Consider the following 18,602-nt stretch of genomic DNA (forward strand, 5'->3'; position numbering starts at 1 on the left):
CATCTGGAGATTTCAACTTTCTTCAGTGATTATCCTGACTCGACATCATGTTTAGAACTTTCCCTTGGGAAAGTTAGACCTTGAAGACCACTTCATGAATCTGTCTCCTCCCACTCCCAATAACCTACCCACCCACATACACATTCTCAGTACTTATTTCTCACCAATTATCATATGGCCTAAAGGGAGCATCTGTGGAATTTGTCTCGCCTCCTATGAGGATTCCTCTAATGCAGACAACATTCACTTAGATCTATCCATTCTGGTTATCAAACAGTGTGATGCTGTCTATGGAAAATGAAGATGGCATTGCTGGTAGGGTGGCTTGCTTTCTACAGATATCAAAATGTTGTAAGACATAGAAAGTCAGCACCAGACTATCAGAGATCTAAATGGGAGTCAGGAGACTTGAGTTCTAGTCCTAGTTATTCAACTAAAGGTTGTGTCCTCACTCCTCTAGGCCTGAGTTATCATACTTATATAACTAAAGGGCTAAACCTTCCCAGGAATCACCAAAGGTTAACCAAATCCATACTTTTGTTAGTATCTACTGCATTCAAGGACCCAACTGACAAACCATAACTGGGACAGGAGAACTAAGATTTTATATTGGGGTACTGACATAAGGAAGAGGTACCTGTCCTCCTTATAGCAATCCACTAACCACTACTGTTGCACCTTGTTGCTCTCAGTCTTCCTCTTCCCCCAAGGGATGTGACCCTATTCCTTTACTCATCACCAGCTGCCATCCCTATCCCAGGGCCTCCTCCCCAGTCCTCACAGAATTAAAAGACAGGGCTCCTCTCACTCTTTGAAGTGAAGGCAAGCTTTGATTCCTTTCCAGTTTTTCTTTTTCTTCATGGGCTAGTCTAATCGACTTACAGCCTCAAGTAGGTTCTTAATCAATATTTGTCAAAAGAATTAATAGATTAACATCTAGAAGGCTCAAATAGATATCAGCAAACATCCTAGGATCAATGAAGATTCATGTGGGTGGGGGAGAGGTTTGAGGGTATAAGAGGAAGACAACCAATGGGAATAGGGTTGCCTTAAAATAAGTCAAGTTAAAAAACTAAAGAGACCTAGTACCATGTTTTAGGAGAGGAAAACAATGTCAATAAACATTTATTAAGCCCCTACTATGTGCCAAGCATTATGCTAAGCACCAGGGATGCAAAAAGAGGCAAAACATAGTACCTGCTCTCAAACAGCTTGTAATCAAATGGGGGAAACAATCCTAATTTAGGGGAAAATAGCAACATTAGAGACAAATGGAGAAAAACATAATCCTAACTCTCATAACTTTAAATGTGAGTGAACTGAACAATCTGACAGAACCAAAAAGAGTGATAGATAGATGAAAAAATACAACCCCAGTCTATTGCTTACAAGAAATATTAAAAAAAAAATACATGGAATAAAAATTAAGGAATTGAAAAAATTTACTATGAGTCAATTAAATGTAGAAAAAAGGAGTTGCAATCACATTATCAAGACTAAGTAAAAAACAGAGATTCAAAACATTAAAAAGGATAAATAAGGAATTATACTGATAGAGTATACATTATACTGAAAGAAACCATGGGTTCCATTTTACCAGTGCTGAAAAAAGAATGAAGATACTGGCAAATAGATATAGAAGAGACAGGAAGAAGTCACTGTATTTATATAGTCAATAACACAAGACCTTTTATTTACAGGAAATGCTGAAGCTCTCCATTATTGATATGATTTTCACAGTGGCAAGCATTCTGCTTATTGACTTTTTCCGTGGTCTTTTTGTTCGATATTTAAGCGACTGTTGGTGTTGGGACCTGGAAAGCAAGTTTGTAAGTTCAGTGCTATATTGGTTTAAGATGTCTTCTACAAGAAGTTCTGAGTGAACAACTTTACCCTCTCCTGTGTTATTTACTACATTAGCCAGACTTAGGAGCTCTAAGGAGGATAGATGATATGGGAGAAGGGAAAGGACTAATTTCTCATGAGATTAATCTGTTCCTGTCTCTCTAACTCTCTCCATTCCTCTCTCTCTCTCTCTCTCTCTCTCTCTCTCTCTCACACACACACACACACACACACATACACACACACACACAGAGCCATTTAAACAAACTCAGACTTCAATCTCTAAGATTCTGTTGCATTGCAAATATATAATTCCCTGGCTTGGACAAAGAGGTTTACAATTTTTTATTCATTATTTACTTTCCCATTTTTACTTGTAGCCTGAATATGGAGAATTCAAAATAGCTGAAAATGTGCTCCATTTGGTCTACAACCAAGGAATGATTTGGTAGGTAACAAAACTATTTCTGTGTTCTGGTCTGTCCATTCCATTTGGAGGCTTCAGTTTGTGAATGCACTACTATACAGCATTGTCTTAAGAATTTAAGTTCCATCACTTCCAATAGTAATTATCATCGATAATTTCATAAGATCTTTCCTTGTCAGTTCTCGAAACGCCTTATAAGCCAGTGACATCACGTTTCCAGAAAGGGTGAGGATGATCAAGAAACAACATGTTCAATTCATTTTATTTGTTTTTAAAAAATCAGCTACCTTTTTATGGGGGCAAAGAATTGGAAATTGAGGGGATGTGCATTAACTGACGAATGGCTGAACAAGTTGTGGTATATGTATGTAATGGAATACTATTGTACTATAAGAAATGATGAGCAGATGTACTTCAGAAAACCCGGAAAGATTTATATGAACTGATGCTGAGCGAAGTAGCAGAACCAGGAGAACATTATACACAGTAATAGCCACATTGTGTGATGACTGACTTTGATAGACTTAGTTGTTCTGAGCAATGCAAGAATCTGAGACAACTCCAAAAGATTCATGAGGTAAAATGCTATCCACATGCAGAAAAAGAACCATGGAGTCTAAATGCAAATGGAAACATACCATTTGCTCTCCTCTTCTTTTGTTTTCTTTTGTTTTATTTCTTATTTCTTGGGGTTCTTCCCATTAGCTCTAATTCTTCTATACATCATGACTAATGGGAAAGAAAATATGCTTAATATGAATGTATAAGTAGAGACTATATCAGATTACATACTGTCTTAGGAAAGGGGGAGAGAGGAAGGTGGAGAAAATTTAAAACTCAAAATCTTATGGAAGTGAATGTTGAAAGCTAAAAACAAATAAATTATTTAAAATTTTAAAAAGATCTTTTAAAAAATTAAAAAATCAGCTACCACATTTAAAAGTGATCTCAAAGAAAAACTCAAAAGAAGCTGACATGAAACAGCTTTTCCTGAGCTCTACAGAAGAGGAAAGTAAGAAGGGGTATGACTAGGAAAAAATCATGGAGGAAAAACCAATGAGAGCTAGCTTTATGACCTTCATCTCTATTCATCTATGAACCTCATCTATAAAACAGAGATTGGGCAAAGTGATCTCAAAAGTTCTTCCAATTCTAACAACCTATTATCAATGAAGTGACCATAACAGTTTCCACCACATATTATCTTGCTAAGATTCCATCACCATCTTTTGTGAGAGTCACAACAAAGCTTTTCTTGAAATGTTTCCCAAGTATCACCCTCCCCTAATAGAAGTGATAAAAATTCAGTTCTCTCTCTTTTTTCTCTCTCTTCTTGTCTTCTCTTATTCTCCTATCCTCTTCACTTCCTACAGTTTTTACAAGAACAAATACAGCTGTGATAAAGTAGAAAGATCACAGGTTGGGGAGGTGACACCTCTGCTCCTACCTTTTCCCCTAAGTAGCTGTGTGACCTTGGGTAGGTCACTTTACTTTCCTGGACCTAAATTTTCTCATCTGAAAAGAAGTGAAGAGTTGAGCTAGAAAAGTCTCTAAGCCCCCTTCTGTCTTGTCTTATCATTTCCCTCTTCTTCCTCCCTCTTCTTTTTATATCTCTTCCAATATCTTATCCCAACACCTCAGCTCTTTCCTGTCCTTCCTTTCCAAGTTCTCAGCTGGCTCTAAAATAATATGAGTTGTTTGATTTTTTTTTTCAGTTCTCTTATTTGCAACTGATAAATGGCCCCATGCTTCTGCTTGAAGTGAGATGAAAAGACTCAGGGCTTTTCATCTGAAAATCCCACAAATTTGCCCCTGCTACTATTGCTCCTGATGTATTATGGTACAATGAAAAGAACACTGGATTTGAAATCAACTTTTAATTCCCAGCTCTCCCACTTACTGCATTATGACCTCTCCTTGACTTCCATTTCCCTATTTATAAAATTAGCAGGGGTAGAGAGTACATGATTTCTAAAGGTTCTTCTAGCTCTAAATCTAAAGGAGATTCCCTCCTTTCCACAATCATTTCTATGTGGCTCATTTCCACACCATGCTATCACTATTCTATTACCTCTACCTTCTGACCTACCTGCCTGAGTTGCTACAGCATTTCTAATGGTTCCTTGGGTTCATCTTATTCACTGGTGGCCAGGAGGCCACTTTCCCACAATGTACCTTTCACTCATATGAGTAAAACTCCTTTAATCATTAAACAACCCTGTGAACTAGGTATGCCAGCTGTTAGCTCCACCTGACAGAGGAGAACTCTGCAAGACAAAAAAGTTCAGTGATTTTCTTAAGGTCATATGCTTATTGATGGATGCAGGATTCAAATCTCTTTCCACAGGATCACATTGTCTGGTCCTACTTGTTAAATGACCCTTCCTCTCAATTCTATTCAGACCAACTACCCACCATACCCAATTGCAAAAGGAAAACAGGCAAATGAAGTTTTTTTTATAGCCAGAGAAATGTAGCTGATATATAGGGAAAACTTTCACTGTGTCAACTAGTATTGAAAAAAAATTCAGGGCAGTTACGTGGCATGGTCTTGGAGTCAGGAGGACTTGAGTTCAGATCTAGCCTCAGACACCTGATACTTACTAGCTGTGTGATCTTGGGCAAGTTACTTAACTCCAATTGCCTCACTCAAAAAAAATAAATAAATAATTTTTAAAAAACAGAGATATTTTGGGGTAGCTAGGTGGCATAGTTGATGCTCTGGCCTTGGAGTGTGTAGGACTTGAGTTCAAATCCGGCCTCAGACACTTAACACTTACTAGCTGTGTGACCCTGGGCAAGTCACTTAACCTCAACTGCCTCACCAAAAAGCAAAATAAAAAATAAAAACAACAATAACAAAAACCTTCTAAAGGGATTGTGGCCTTTTTTTCCTTTTGAGGATATTTTAAAATAGGATTCCCTTCCATCTGCAGAGAAGATTCAGGTCTACGAACATTTATAAATGGAGATGTTGAACTTGATCATTCCTAAGGTATGTTTTAGTATTAATATTCTACTATTCTATGAACATATGCATTTTAATAGTCCTGCCTAGCCCATAAATATATAATGTTATTGCCCTGTGCAATTCTTAATGTGACTTCTGAATAATTACATCAAAATATAATTTACAAGGTATTCCAGTCAGGACTCACTTATTAGATTTGCACTGCATGTGCAACACTGTGCTAGAAACTGGGGATTTAAAGACCTGTGTAGGTGATACCGACCTTTCTCTTCAGAAGATTACAGTCTAATGGAGTAAAAAGACATTTACACAAATACCTATGATACGGGGGGGGAGCATGAAGCAAATACAAAGAAAGTGCTAAGTAAAGTGCTATGAAAAATATGAAGTATCTGAGGAGAGAGGGGAGTCCTCATGGAGGAGATGACAACCAGGATGGGGCTTAAAGCTAGATAAGTACTTCCATAGATGTATAGGAGAGTCCTCTTTCAGCACATAACCCTTTCAACCACTATTACCATTGACCCTTGCTATGCTTATACCAGTCCCTCTTGAGGGTAAGTAGATGGACAGAGGAGTTGCTAAATGGCCTCCTTTACCATACAATGTCCTTTATCATACAATCTTCCCTATTCTTCCAATTTATCACCCTTTTTCCTTTACTTAAAGTCTTGATGCTATAGCTAAACTATTTAACAATTCAGTTTCCTCTACCCTTAAATTTCTTGCTCTCATGTCTTTCAAGTATCCGCACTCTTCCAATACTTAGCCTTGGGTCACCATCTGCTTTCTTGAATAATGATCTATGTACTGTTTCCTAAGTGCAGGTGCTCCTCTTCTATCCTGGACCATCATTGCTACCCTTTCTACATTCTTTCCCTCGATATCATTAGCTCCCATGGGTTCAATGATCATCTCTATGTCAATTCTTCCTAAATTTATATATCTAGTGCTAATATTTTCCTCATCTCTAGCAGCCTTCTGGGTATCTCCACATAGAAATTCCATCAATATCTAAAAGTTAGCTCGTCCAAAACAAAAACTTCTTTCCCCCTCTCCCTGTCCTTATTTTCTATTAACATTCTCCCAGTCATAAAAATTCATAAATCTGGAGTCATCCATTTTTCTTACTTCTTTTTCATATTTAGATTCAATCAGTTTTCATTGTGCCAATTTTATCTCCCCACCATCCTTCATATCCATCCCTTTTCTTCTGCTTCCACAGCTACCACCTTAACTCAAGTCCTCATTATTTCTTGCCATTAGAGACCGCTTATCATTCTTGGTGTTTCTGGTCTCTCTCCTCCCCAATCCATTCTCCACACAGCCATCAAATTGTCTTCCTAAGGCAAAGAAAGTTTTGACAGTGTTACTTTGCTGATCAAATACCTTTAGTGGCTTGTTAATGATTTTAGGCTTAAATGTAGCCTGGCATTTAATGCCTTTCATGATTGGGCCAAGTTTCTTTTCTAGCCCTATTTTGCATTATTTCCCTTCATGAATTCTATATTCCAGTGAAACTGGATTACAAACTGTCCTGAGCACAGCATTTCATCTCATACCTCCATGCATTTGCAAAAAGTCTTTCCGATACATTCCCTCTGATCACTGCCTCTCAAAATCCTTGTTTTGCTTAATGGTTTAGTTCAACTTTGACATCCTTCATGTAGCCTTCCCTGGTTTTCTTAAATTGTTAGTGTCCTCTTCTCCTCGAATTATCTTACATTTTCTTATTTGTATATAAGTTGTACTGCTCTCATCTCACCCCTCCAAGCAGAATGTAAACTCTTTCAGGGCAGAGGTTGCTTTCATTTTAATTTTTGTATCTTGAGTACCTAGTGCTTTGAATCTCTTGAGAATTTATTATATGTTTGTTAAATGGAACAAATTAAATGGGGAGGAGCTCATTCTACATATAGTATAAAATAAAAGTTTAGGAACAGGTAGGTGAGTGGTTAAGAAGAGATAAAGAGTAGTCCAGTTTGGCAAGAACAGAGTATGTAAAGGGAGTAGTGGAATGAAATAAAACTTAGATAGGCAGATTGGAACCAGGCTGAGAAAAGCCTTGAATGTCAAGATAAGGAATTAGTAATTAAAAAATAAATAAAGAATAGGTAAGATAATATATGGTAAGGTTATCTTTTCTCTTTTTTACAGGATGGGGGCTTTTTTCTCACCCTGTCTTCCAGCATTCAATGTTCTCAAATTGATTGGTCTGATGTATTTACGAAGCTGGGCTGTGCTGACCTGTAATGTACCCCATCAGCAAGTTTTCAGAGCTTCCAGGTCAGTGAAATAGCTTCTTTTTTGTTTGTTTGTTTCTTAATTCTTGTGTTTAATCATCGCTCCAATACAGAGTATTTTTTAACGGTTAGTTATGCTGGGGAGGGGGGTTCTACTTCACAGTATTCTATTTTTTTCCAATTATATGTAAAGATAGTTTTTAACGTTCATTTTTATAAGATTTTGAATTCTAAATTTTTCTCCCTCCTTCCCTTCCTCTTCCCCTCTCCAAAATAGCAAGCAATCTGATATAGGTTATACATGTACAATCACATTAAATATATTTCCACATTAGTCACATTGCAAAAGAAGAATCAGAACAAAAGGGAAAATCCGTGAGAAAGAAAACAAAAAAAAAGTGAAAATAATATGCTTTGATCCACATTCAGACTCCATAGTTCTTTCTCTGGATGTGGATAGCATTTTCCATCATAAGTCTTTTGGCATTGTCTTGGATCATTGTATTGCTGAGAAGAGCTAAGTCTATCAAAGTTGGTCAGCATATAATGCAGTTTTTACTGTGTACTACGTTCTCCTAGTCCTGCTCACTTTACCCAGCATCAGTTCATGTAAGTCTCTCCAGGTTTTTCTGAAATCCACCTGTTCTTCATTTTTTTTTTTTTGGCTAGGCATGGGGTTAAGTGACTTGCCCAAGGTCACACAGCTAGCAAGTGCTATGTTCCTGAGGTCAGATTTGAACTCAGGTCCTCCTGAATCCAGGGTCAGTGCTCTATTCACTGCACCACCTAGCTGCCCCTCTGCCCTTCATTTCTTATATCACAATAGTATTCCCTTACATTCATATACCGCAACTTGTTCAGCCATTCCCCAATTGATGGGCATCCCTCACTTTCCAATCATTTGTCACCACAAAAAGAGCTGCTATAAATATTTTTGTACATGCAGGTTCTTTTCCCTCTTTTATGATCTCTTTCGTAGTGGCATTGCTGGATCAAAGGGTATGCATGTTTTTATAGCCCTTTTGGCATAGTTCCAAATTATTCTCCAGAATGGTTGTATAGGTTCACAATTCTACCAACAACACATTAGTGTTCCAATTTGCCCACATCTTCTTTAACACTTATCATTTTCCTTTTCTCTCATATTAGCCAATGTGATAGGTATAAGATGGTGCTTCAGAGTTGTTTTAATTTGCATTTCTCTAATCAATAGTGAATTGGAACATTTTTTCATATATACATAGCTTTAAATTCTTCATCTGAAAATTGTCTATTCATAGCTTTTGACCATTTATCAATTGGGGAATGAACTGTATTTTTATAAATTTGACTCAGTCCTCTATATATTTGAGAAATAAGACCTTTATCAGACACAATGGCTGTGAAAATTGTTTCCCAGATTTCTGCTTTCCTTCTAATCTCAGTTGCAGTGGTTTTGTTGGTGCAAAAATGTTTCAATTTAATATAATCAGAGTTGTCTGTTTTTGCATTTCATAATGCTATCTCTTGCTTGGTCATAAATTCTTCCTTCCTACATAGATCTGACAGGTAAACTATTCCATGCTCTCCTAATCTCTTTTTGGTATCACTCTTTATATCTTAATCATGTACCCATTTTGACCTTATCTTGGTGTCCAGTATGAGATGTTGGTCTATGCCTAGTTTCTGCCATACTGTTTTACAGTTTTCCCAACCATTTTTGTCAAACAACAAGTTGTTATTCCAGAAGCTGGAGTATTTGGGTTTATCAAACAGTAGATTACTATAGTCATTGACTACTGTGTCATGTGTACTAACCTATTCCACTGATTCATCACTCTGTTTCTTAGTCAGTACCAAACAGTTTTGATGATTGCCGCTTTATAATATAGTTTTACAACTGGTATGAATAGACCACATTTCATTGTGGGTTTTTTTTTCATTAATTCACTTGATATTCTTGACCTTTTGATCTTCCAGATGAATTTTGTTATTTTTTTTCTAGCTCTATAAAATAATTTTTGGTAGTTTGGTATGGGTATATTAATGAATAGGTAAATTTATTTATGTAGAGTTGTCATTTTTATTATATTAGTTTAGCTTACCCATGAACAATTGATATTTTTACAACTGTTTAGATCTGACTTTATCTGTGTGAAAAGTGTTTTATAATTGTGTTAAAATAGTTCCTGGGTTTGTTTTGGCAGGTAGACTACCAAATATTTTATATTGTCTACAGTTATCTTAAATGGAATTTATCTTTCTATCTCTTGTTGCTGGGCTTTGTTGGCAATATATAGAAATGCTGATGATTTGTGTGGATTTGTTTTATATCCTGCAACTTTGCTAAAGTTGTTAATTATTTCAAGTAGTTTTTTAGTTGATTCTCTATAATTCTTTAAGTATACCATTATGTCATCTGGAAAGAGTGATAGTTTTGTTTCCTCATTGTGTATTCTAACTCCTTCAATTTTTTTTCTTCTGTTTTTGCTAAAACTAACATTTCTAGTGCAACCTTTTTGTTGTTGTTGTTGTTGTTGTTTGCCTAGGCAATGGGGTTAAGTGACTTGCCCAGGGTCACACAGCTAGTAAGTGTTATATGTCTGAGGCCAGATTTGAACTCAGGTCCTCCTGACTCCAGGGCCAGTGCTCTATCCACTGCTCCACCTACCTGCCCCTCTAGTGCAATCTTGAATAATAGCAGTGATAATGGGCATCTTTATTTCACCTCCAATAATATTGGGCAAACTTCTAGCTTATCCTCATTAAATGTAATGCTTGCTAATAGTTTTAGATAGATGTTACTTATCATTTTAAGGAAAGCTCCATTTATTCCTATGCTTTCTAGTATTTTAATAAGAATGGGTGCTATATTTTGCCATAAGCTTTTTCTGTATGTATTGAGATAATCATTTGACTTCTGATGGTTTTGTGGTTAATATGGCCAGTTATGCTGATAGTTTTCCTAATATTGAACTATCCCTGCATTCCTGGTATAAATCTCACCTGGTACTGGTGGTAAACTGTGATAAATTACTGAAATCTCTTTGCTGAAATTTTATTTAAAATCTTTGCATTAATATTCATTAGGGAAATTGGTCTATACTTTTCTTTCGCTATTTTGGCTCTTTCTGCTTTAGCAGCACCATATTTCTGTCATAAAAGGAATTTGGTAGGATTCTACTTATTTTTCCAAATAGTTTATATAATATTGGAATTAATTATTCTTTAAATTGTTGGTAGAATTCACTGGTAAATCCATCTGGCCCAGGAGATTTTTTCTTAGGCAGTTCATTGATGGTTTGTTCAATTTTTTTTTCCTAAAACGGATCTAAGTATTTTATTTCCTCTTCTGTTAATATGAGTATTTCATATTTTTGTAAATATTCATCCATGTCACTTAGATTGTCAGATTTATTGGCATACAGTTGGGCAAAGTAGCACCTAATTATTGCTTGATTTTCTCTTCATTGGTGGTGAATTTACCCTTTTCATTTTTGATACTGATAATTTGGTTTCCTTCTTTTTTTTAATCAAATTGACCAAAGGTTTATCTGTTTTATTGATTTCTTTTCATAAAACCAGCTCTTAGTTTTATTTGTTAGTTCAATAGTTTTATTACTTCCAATTTTATTAATCTTTCCTTTGATTTTCAGAATTTCTAATTTGGTATTTAATTGGGGATTTTTAATTTATTCTTTTTCTAGGTTTTTTAGTTACATGCCCAAATCATTGATCTGCTCTTTATTTTATTCATGTAAGCATTTAGACATATAAAATTTCCCCTAAGTACTGCTTTGGCTACATCTCACATATTATTATCCTTCTCTTTTAATGAAATTATTGTTTATTTGATTTGTTGTTTGACCCATTCATTCTTTAGGATTAGATTATTTAGTTTCCAATTAATTTTTAATTTATCTTTCCATGGCCCTTTATTAAATGTAATTTTATTTTGTCATGATCCCCCCCAAAAAAAGATGCATTTAACATTATTGCCTTTCTGCATTTGATTGTGAGGTTTTTATGCCCTAGTACGTGGTCAATTTTTGCGTAGGTGCCATGTACCACTGAGAAAAATGTACATTCCTTTCCATTCCCATTCAGTTTTCTCCAGGGGTCTATCATACCTAACTTTTCTAAACTTTTATTCATCTCCTTAACTTCTCTCTTGCTTATTTTGTGGTTAAATGTGTCTAGTTCTGAGAGGGGGAAGTTGGGGTTCCCTCCTAGTATAGTTTTGCTGTCTATTTCTTTCTGTAACCCATTTAACTTCTCTAAGAATCTGAACACTATACCACTTGGTACATATATGTTTAGTATTGATATTAATTCATTGTCTATGATACCTTTTAGCAAGATGGAGTTTCATTCTTTATCTCTTTTAATTAGGTCTATTTTTGCTTTTGCTTTGTCTAAGATCAGGAGATCCCCAAACCAGCTTTACTGAGGTCAGAGAGGCTCAGCACCAGATTGACCACAGGGTCATGAACTTTTCATGGAAATATCTCAAAGATTATTTAGTAAGCCATAGAAGAGTTACAATCTACATCAACATTTAGGTTGCCTACAACCAATGAAATCACAGGTCATTAAAATATTCAAGTATAAATGCTTGTTTATATGGCATAACCTCCTGCTAAGTTTCAAACACCATGAAAACAGGGCCCATGCTTTATATGAAACTGATATTTCCCCAGAAGTGGCCATAGAGGACTCTGAACATAGTAGGTGCTCAATACAATTTCTTGAATTGTAGTCATCTGGGTTAGATCTTCTTTGGCTAGCATTAATATCCAAAGATCTAATGATTAGCCAGAAGGAAGGACCCCAGACTATATTAGGTTATCCCTCTCATAGTTTCTTCACAGGAAACAGTTGTGTGAACTTGAGTAAGTCATTTAACTTTTCTGGACCTCAGTCTCCTCATCTGTAATATGGGGGGGAAGTAAGGAAAAGTTGCATTAAATGAACACTAAGGTCCCTTCCACCTCTAAATCTAAGATCTTATGAATAAGGTGAAGAAAATAAAACTGGGGAGTTCTATTTCTATGGAGTTTGTTCTATGAAGAGGAATCAGGGAATCCCAACTTTAATTTGCCCCACGAGTTAGAGCACCTTTTGCTCATAGTTGCAAAGAAGCCACTGAGACAAGCTGGGGGCAAGACAAAATGAAAATCCTTCACAGAAATTATGATATAGTGAAGTAATTTAGAGATTGAGTGTTGGAAAACAGATCTAGTCTGAGGAAGAAACATACATCATTTTAACTGCTACATCTGCTCAGACCATTCAGTCAAGCAAACTGCCTTTGTCAAAATTCCCTGAGTATTTGTTTTAGGTAGTCATGGATTTGAAGAAAAAGAGCTCAGGTTGTTGTCCCCCTTCAAAATAAAAGAAGAAATGTGGCCAAATATCTGAGTTACACATAGACTTACACAATGAGAAAAAAAAACTTTAATTACTATATCCAGATAATCAGTTTGATCACATCCTAAATCAAGTAAGGAATCTCTTTATGGGCTAGGCTAGAATTATCTGTGTGCCCAATTGTATTCTGTTAATAGTAATAGTTAGCATATGGCATTTTAAGGACTGCAACATGCTTTACATGTTATCTCATTTCAATCCTCATTACATTATCTATTATCATTGCCGCTTTAGAGAGGAGAAAACTGAAGGATAGAGAGTTTAAGTGATTTATCCAGGGTCACACAACTAATAAGTATCTGAGGCAGGATTTGAATCAAGTTTTCCTGACTCCAAGTCCCATGGCCTAGCCAATGAACCACCTGGTTACCCCTCTGGATGTTTCTGTACCACTCTTGGTCCCAGTAGCATCAATTCCACTCAAAGAAATCACTTAATCTTCAGTGCTATATTGACTTCAATTTAAGAGACACAAGACCTAGTCAAACCTCAGACACATACACTTCCTTCTATATTTCAACAGCCTCAGACACCTCAAACACATGATATCAATGAGAGAATCACTTAGCTCAATCTCCAGTTCTGAGTTGTCCATCAAATGAAAAACCCACAGATGCCATGATTGCCTGATAGGTCACGTCAATAGCATACAGTCTTCCATTTTATTTATTTATTTATTTCCATTTATTTATTCCCATTTAGACTGTTCTGCCAAATGTACCAATGTTATTATTTAACATTATCAATAGATTATTCTGCTTATTGATGGACTCCAGAGCATAAAACAGAACATAAAACCCTATTCCTTCATGCCAAGCCTCTGGACCACCATGGAATCAAAGATTTAGAGATATCAAGCACATCAGAGATCATTTAGTCTAACTCCCATTTATTTTACAGGTGAGGAAACTGAGACCCAGCAAGGTTAAGTGATTTAACCAAAATCACACTGTAGTTACAGAACCAGGTCTTCTCTTTCTACTGAACTATACACACAATTTCTCTCTAGGGTATCTTTCGGATGAATTAATTTTAGACAACTGGTTCCCAGATTGCTTCATTTAAATAATAGAACTATACCCTTTTCTGCTCCAAAATTCTACTCCATTGTCTTACTATGACACTGATTTCCCAAAGTCTGTGCCAGCAGAGCACAAGCTCTGGCAAGTAATACCAAACTGTGAAAGATTCCTGTATATGGGCCATCTAAGGACAAACATAACTAATGCAAAGATGCTTATCAACAGGTGAGCCACAGGATAAAAAAAAAACTGGGGGAGGGGGCACAAAAACTCTTGATGAAGTCAATGAAGGGCTAAAGTATGTAACAGGGGAAAGGGTAACTACATTGATAAATCACAGATTCTTTAAGCATTCAAGTACAAGTATATGTTTTACAACATTATTTAATACAAGGTGGGCATGGTGATAATTAAGAGTTCAATTCAACAAAGATTTATTAAGAACTTAATAAGTGAAATTCTGAGTGCTATACCCTGGGGTAATAATAATTATTATTATTATAATTACAACCAACAATAAGTATAAACTATAATTACTATTATGAAAATATAATGTAATTAGCAATAATTATATACACATATTTAGTTCAGATATCATTTTGCTTATTACAAGGCCTCTTCAATGAAATATATTACTCTAAAGAGGTCAGCCTCATAAAATGTAAAACCAGAAGGATGCTATAGATTAACTTATTAAAATTTTAGCAAAGCATTTGATAAAGTCTTTCATGCTGTTCTTACTGGGAAATGAAGTCATGGGCTAGATGAGAGCACAATTAGCTAGATTCAAAACGGATTGAGTGGTTACAATCAAAGAATGATCACTGTTATTTTGGAAGGAGATCCCAAGTAGAAGTTTGCAGGGATTTTTGCTTGGTCATGTGTCAGGTATTTGGGTTAAAAACACAAATTAAATGCTTCTCAAATTTTCAAATGCTGTCTCCCCTAAGGTGGGAGAGGTAACTAGCCCACTAGCTAAGAGAGTAGGGTTTCAAAAATAGCTTGATGGGCTAGAACTTTGGGTTGAATTAAACAAGTTGAAATTTGCTTGCTAGAAATACAAAGTCTTACCCTTGAATTTAAAAAAAGATCAATTTCACAAATATAAGAAGGAAGAAGAAAGGCTAAACAGAAGTTCATAGGAAAAAGATTGGGGGGGGGGCAGTGACAGGGATTATTGGACTGCCGGTTAATTTTTGATCATCAATGTGATGTGATAGCTAAGGAAGTTAATGAGAGCTTTAAGCTGTATTAGAGAGATAAAATATTCAAGAATAAGAAGTTTATAGGGAGTTAAATGGTGTAATGAATAAAGTACTAGATCTGAAGTAAGGAAGACCTGAGTTCAAATTCTGCCTCAGAAACTTACCAGCCATATAATACTAGGCAAGTCACTTCACATCTGTCTGCCTCAGCTTATTCATTTGTAGATGAAAAGGCTAAGATGGATTGTGAGGTACACCAGTGGAGAGACAATTCACATTAATGAGATCACTGATCCATTTAATTTTTTAAGTATAGCATTATATAAACCAAGTAGTAGTAGCAGTAGTAGTAGTAGTGGTGGGGGTGGGGGTGATGGTGGTAATCCCAAGTAACCTGCACCATAGTATGTACTTGATAAATGTTTGAAATATGTTTGTTTTTTGATTAGTTGGTTTATTGTTATCACTACCAAGCTGTAGTCCTTAAGTACTTCAAATAAATCACCTTATTTGATCCTTACAATTACCATGAGTTAAGTACTACAAGTATCATGCCTCCATTTTAAAGATGAAGAAACTAAGGTTCAGAGAGGCTCAAGGTCACATAGTGCCAGAGTCAGGATTCAAATCCAAGTTTCCTAATTCTACAAATTCAGCATTCTGTGTATTCCACTCTACTACTCATACACCAGTGTGCCCCTTCCTGGCTACCAGTCCCCACTATATGTTATCTTCTCTAATTAGGATGTAACATTGAATATACACATGATTCTAAATTGAAGCAAAGCAAAGTTAAATGCTACACATATTCATTTCCTTTTTTGAGCAGTTTTTTGGTTAAGAAAGATCAACATTGTAGACCTTCTCTTTAGCAGTTCCAATATCTGTACACATTGTGTGCAGATTTCCTACAAAGTGAAGCCAGCTATATTTGGTTTTCTCACAGATCCAATAACTTCTACTTGGCAATGTTGCTGTTCATGCTGTTTCTGTGCATGCTGCCAACAATCTTTGCTATTGCCCGTTACAAGCCATCTTTAAACTGTGGTCCCTTCAGGTGAGTGATCTCTTCATTAAAGTCTTGCTTTTGTTTGGAAATTAAAGCCAGTTTAAGAGAAACTGGACTGTCTGCCAGGTGTGCTCCTCATAGAATGTTAACGACCCAATTCCCCTCAATTCGTATAACCTAAAATAATAAAGGAGGCAGGGGGAGGGAGGGAAGGGGGAGAGGGGGAGAGAGAAAGAGAGAGAAAGAGAGAGAGAGAGAGAGAGAGAAGAGAGGGGGGAAAGAAAAAGAGAGGGGGAGGGGGAGAGAGAAAGAGAGAGAAATGAAGACAGGGACAGAGATGGAGATAAAGATGGAGGGAGGCAGGGAGGCAGGGAGGGAAGGTGGTAGAGAAGGAGAGAGGAAAAATACTTAGAAACCTAAATTCAATTTTCATGTTGATTCCTCTTTATGATGAATCAGCCAATTTTGATAACTTGTATTTGAAATAAGACTCTAAAGTTTGTTGCTCTGCATACATTATCTCATTTGAAATTCAAAACCACCCTGTGAAGTCGTTACTACAGTGTAGAGAAGTTAAATGATTTGTCCATGGCTACATAGCGAGTGTTAGCACTGGGATTTGAGTTGAAATTTTCCAGATTCTAAGGCCAGCACTCTACCCACCTATGCAAAGTCAATGGCATTTTGTGAGTTTGAAACAATGAGATGACTTCCACACATGGCTCCTCTCTGCTGCTGAAGAGGTTAGGGTACAGTGTGGGATAGGGAAGGGGGGGAGGAGAGGAATGAATAGTATGTGTTGATTTGTTTTTCATTTCCAAATTATATGCATGATGCTATGATTCATAACTTCAATAAAAAATTAGATAGCCATCAACTAAAAACCAGATATAATTGGCAGGTACTCAAATTAGCACTTATTAGTATTAAGTGAAAGATAGTCACAGAATGACAGGTTAACATAATGAATCCTCAGAGAAATGAAGATATGGGTTCAAGTTCCATCTCTGATATGTTCTATGTGTGTGACCCTGTACTAGCCACTTAACTAGTAACTAGCCCTAGACAGTTCTCAGTCAATCAATCTTATTAAATACTTACTATGTCAGTCACTATATGTGTCAGTCACTGTGCTGAGTGTCCCAATTAAAAAAAAAAAACCACTACAGGCTGAATGACTGGCTTATGTTTCCCTCTACTGCCCCACCCCACCCCAAGATGTATTCAAATCATAAATAAGAACACTGTAATAAAGGGACTGCAGCCTGCAGGATAAAATAGAAAAGATCTGATAGCTATCTTTAAGCACTTCCAGGGCTGCCATGTAGAAGAAAGTATAGATTCACTTTATGTTGCCCTGCAACACAGAACTAGAACCAATAAGTAGGAGTTATAAGGAGGAGGTTTTTGTCAAAAACATTGTTAGGAGGATTCCTAGTACTAGCTGAGAAGTTGAGCTACAAGTTACCTACAAAGTTTCTTCCAACTCTGTGAGTCTGTCTTTTTCAAGTCCTGATTTTCTCAATTAGCTTCAAGAGTTGAAGTATTTCTGCTTGGGCCTAGGGCTTGTTTGTGTAACCAGTAGCAATATAACTCGTTTTTGGTTTCTTGGTTTTTCCCCTCTCTCAGTGGGCAAGAGAAAATCTATGATATTGTGTCTGAAACTATTAAGAATGATTTTCCCTTGTGGTTCAACTCAGTGATTGGCTATGTTAGCAGCCCCATTGTCATTCTTCCTGCTTTGCTTCTTCTCTTGTAAGTATGATACTTGCAAATCTATTATAATGTTGTTTCATAGTACTGATTTAATCTGGTTCACAGAAGTAGCCAATGCTCTTTAACCTTGGATCTAATTGATTGATTCCTGTAATATCCCCTTACTTTCTCTTTTATTTTCATCTTTCACCTCAGGGCTTTAACATATGCCCATGGGTTATTTTACTGATTACTATGTGGCATTGAAGAAAGTCATTTTACCTCTTGGGCCTTTAAAACAGAGGTATTTCATTGGATAATCTCCAGGTCATTTCTAGCTCTAAATTCATATAAATACTGAGTACATTCTTAGCTATGGCTGGGATTCTGGAACTCATCTCCTAAATCACTAATATAATAAGGCAACCATAAACAATTCCCATGCAACCAGCATCAGTGTCTCAGAAAATCAGACTCTCATGTTTGTCCTCACTTTGCCTACACACAGAGCCATAAATTCAGTTAGAATAGGGAAAGGGAAAGGATGAACACAGAGGTCAGATTCAGGTAGGTAGAATTGTTCTAAGAAAAGGAATGCCCCATTACCCAGAGATCCTGTCCTTGGCCTCCAGCCCTCATGACATGGCTGACAACCATCAACCTCCCAGTTCCAGAGGGGAGGCAGAAGTAGGGAGAAGCATCAGATGGAGTAAAGGCAGTAGGCAAAAGGCAGATCTTTAAGGAGTTCTGGGCAAGGGAACAGCCCTGTTGTGCTG

At 36.5% G+C, this 18,602-nt stretch overlaps 1 protein-coding gene across 1 annotated transcript in view; it reads left to right on the top strand.

Moving 5' to 3' along the window:
• Positions 1-18,602, top strand: part of TMC3 (transmembrane channel like 3) — a 78,834-nt gene that overhangs the window by 47,547 nt on the left and 12,685 nt on the right. Inside the window, 5 exon segments of the mRNA XM_078150620.1 lie at positions 1,701-1,829; positions 2,226-2,293; positions 7,401-7,529; positions 16,069-16,179; positions 17,761-17,886. Of these exon segments, the coding sequence (XP_078006746.1) occupies positions 1,701-1,829; positions 2,226-2,293; positions 7,401-7,529; positions 16,069-16,179; positions 17,761-17,886 (563 nt within the window).

This window comes from Phascolarctos cinereus, unplaced genomic scaffold (assembly GCF_003287225.1).
Source record: "Phascolarctos cinereus isolate Bilbo 61053 unplaced genomic scaffold, phaCin_HiC Scaffold_3;HRSCAF=262, whole genome shotgun sequence".
Classification (NCBI taxonomy): domain Eukaryota; kingdom Metazoa; phylum Chordata; class Mammalia; order Diprotodontia; family Phascolarctidae; genus Phascolarctos; species Phascolarctos cinereus.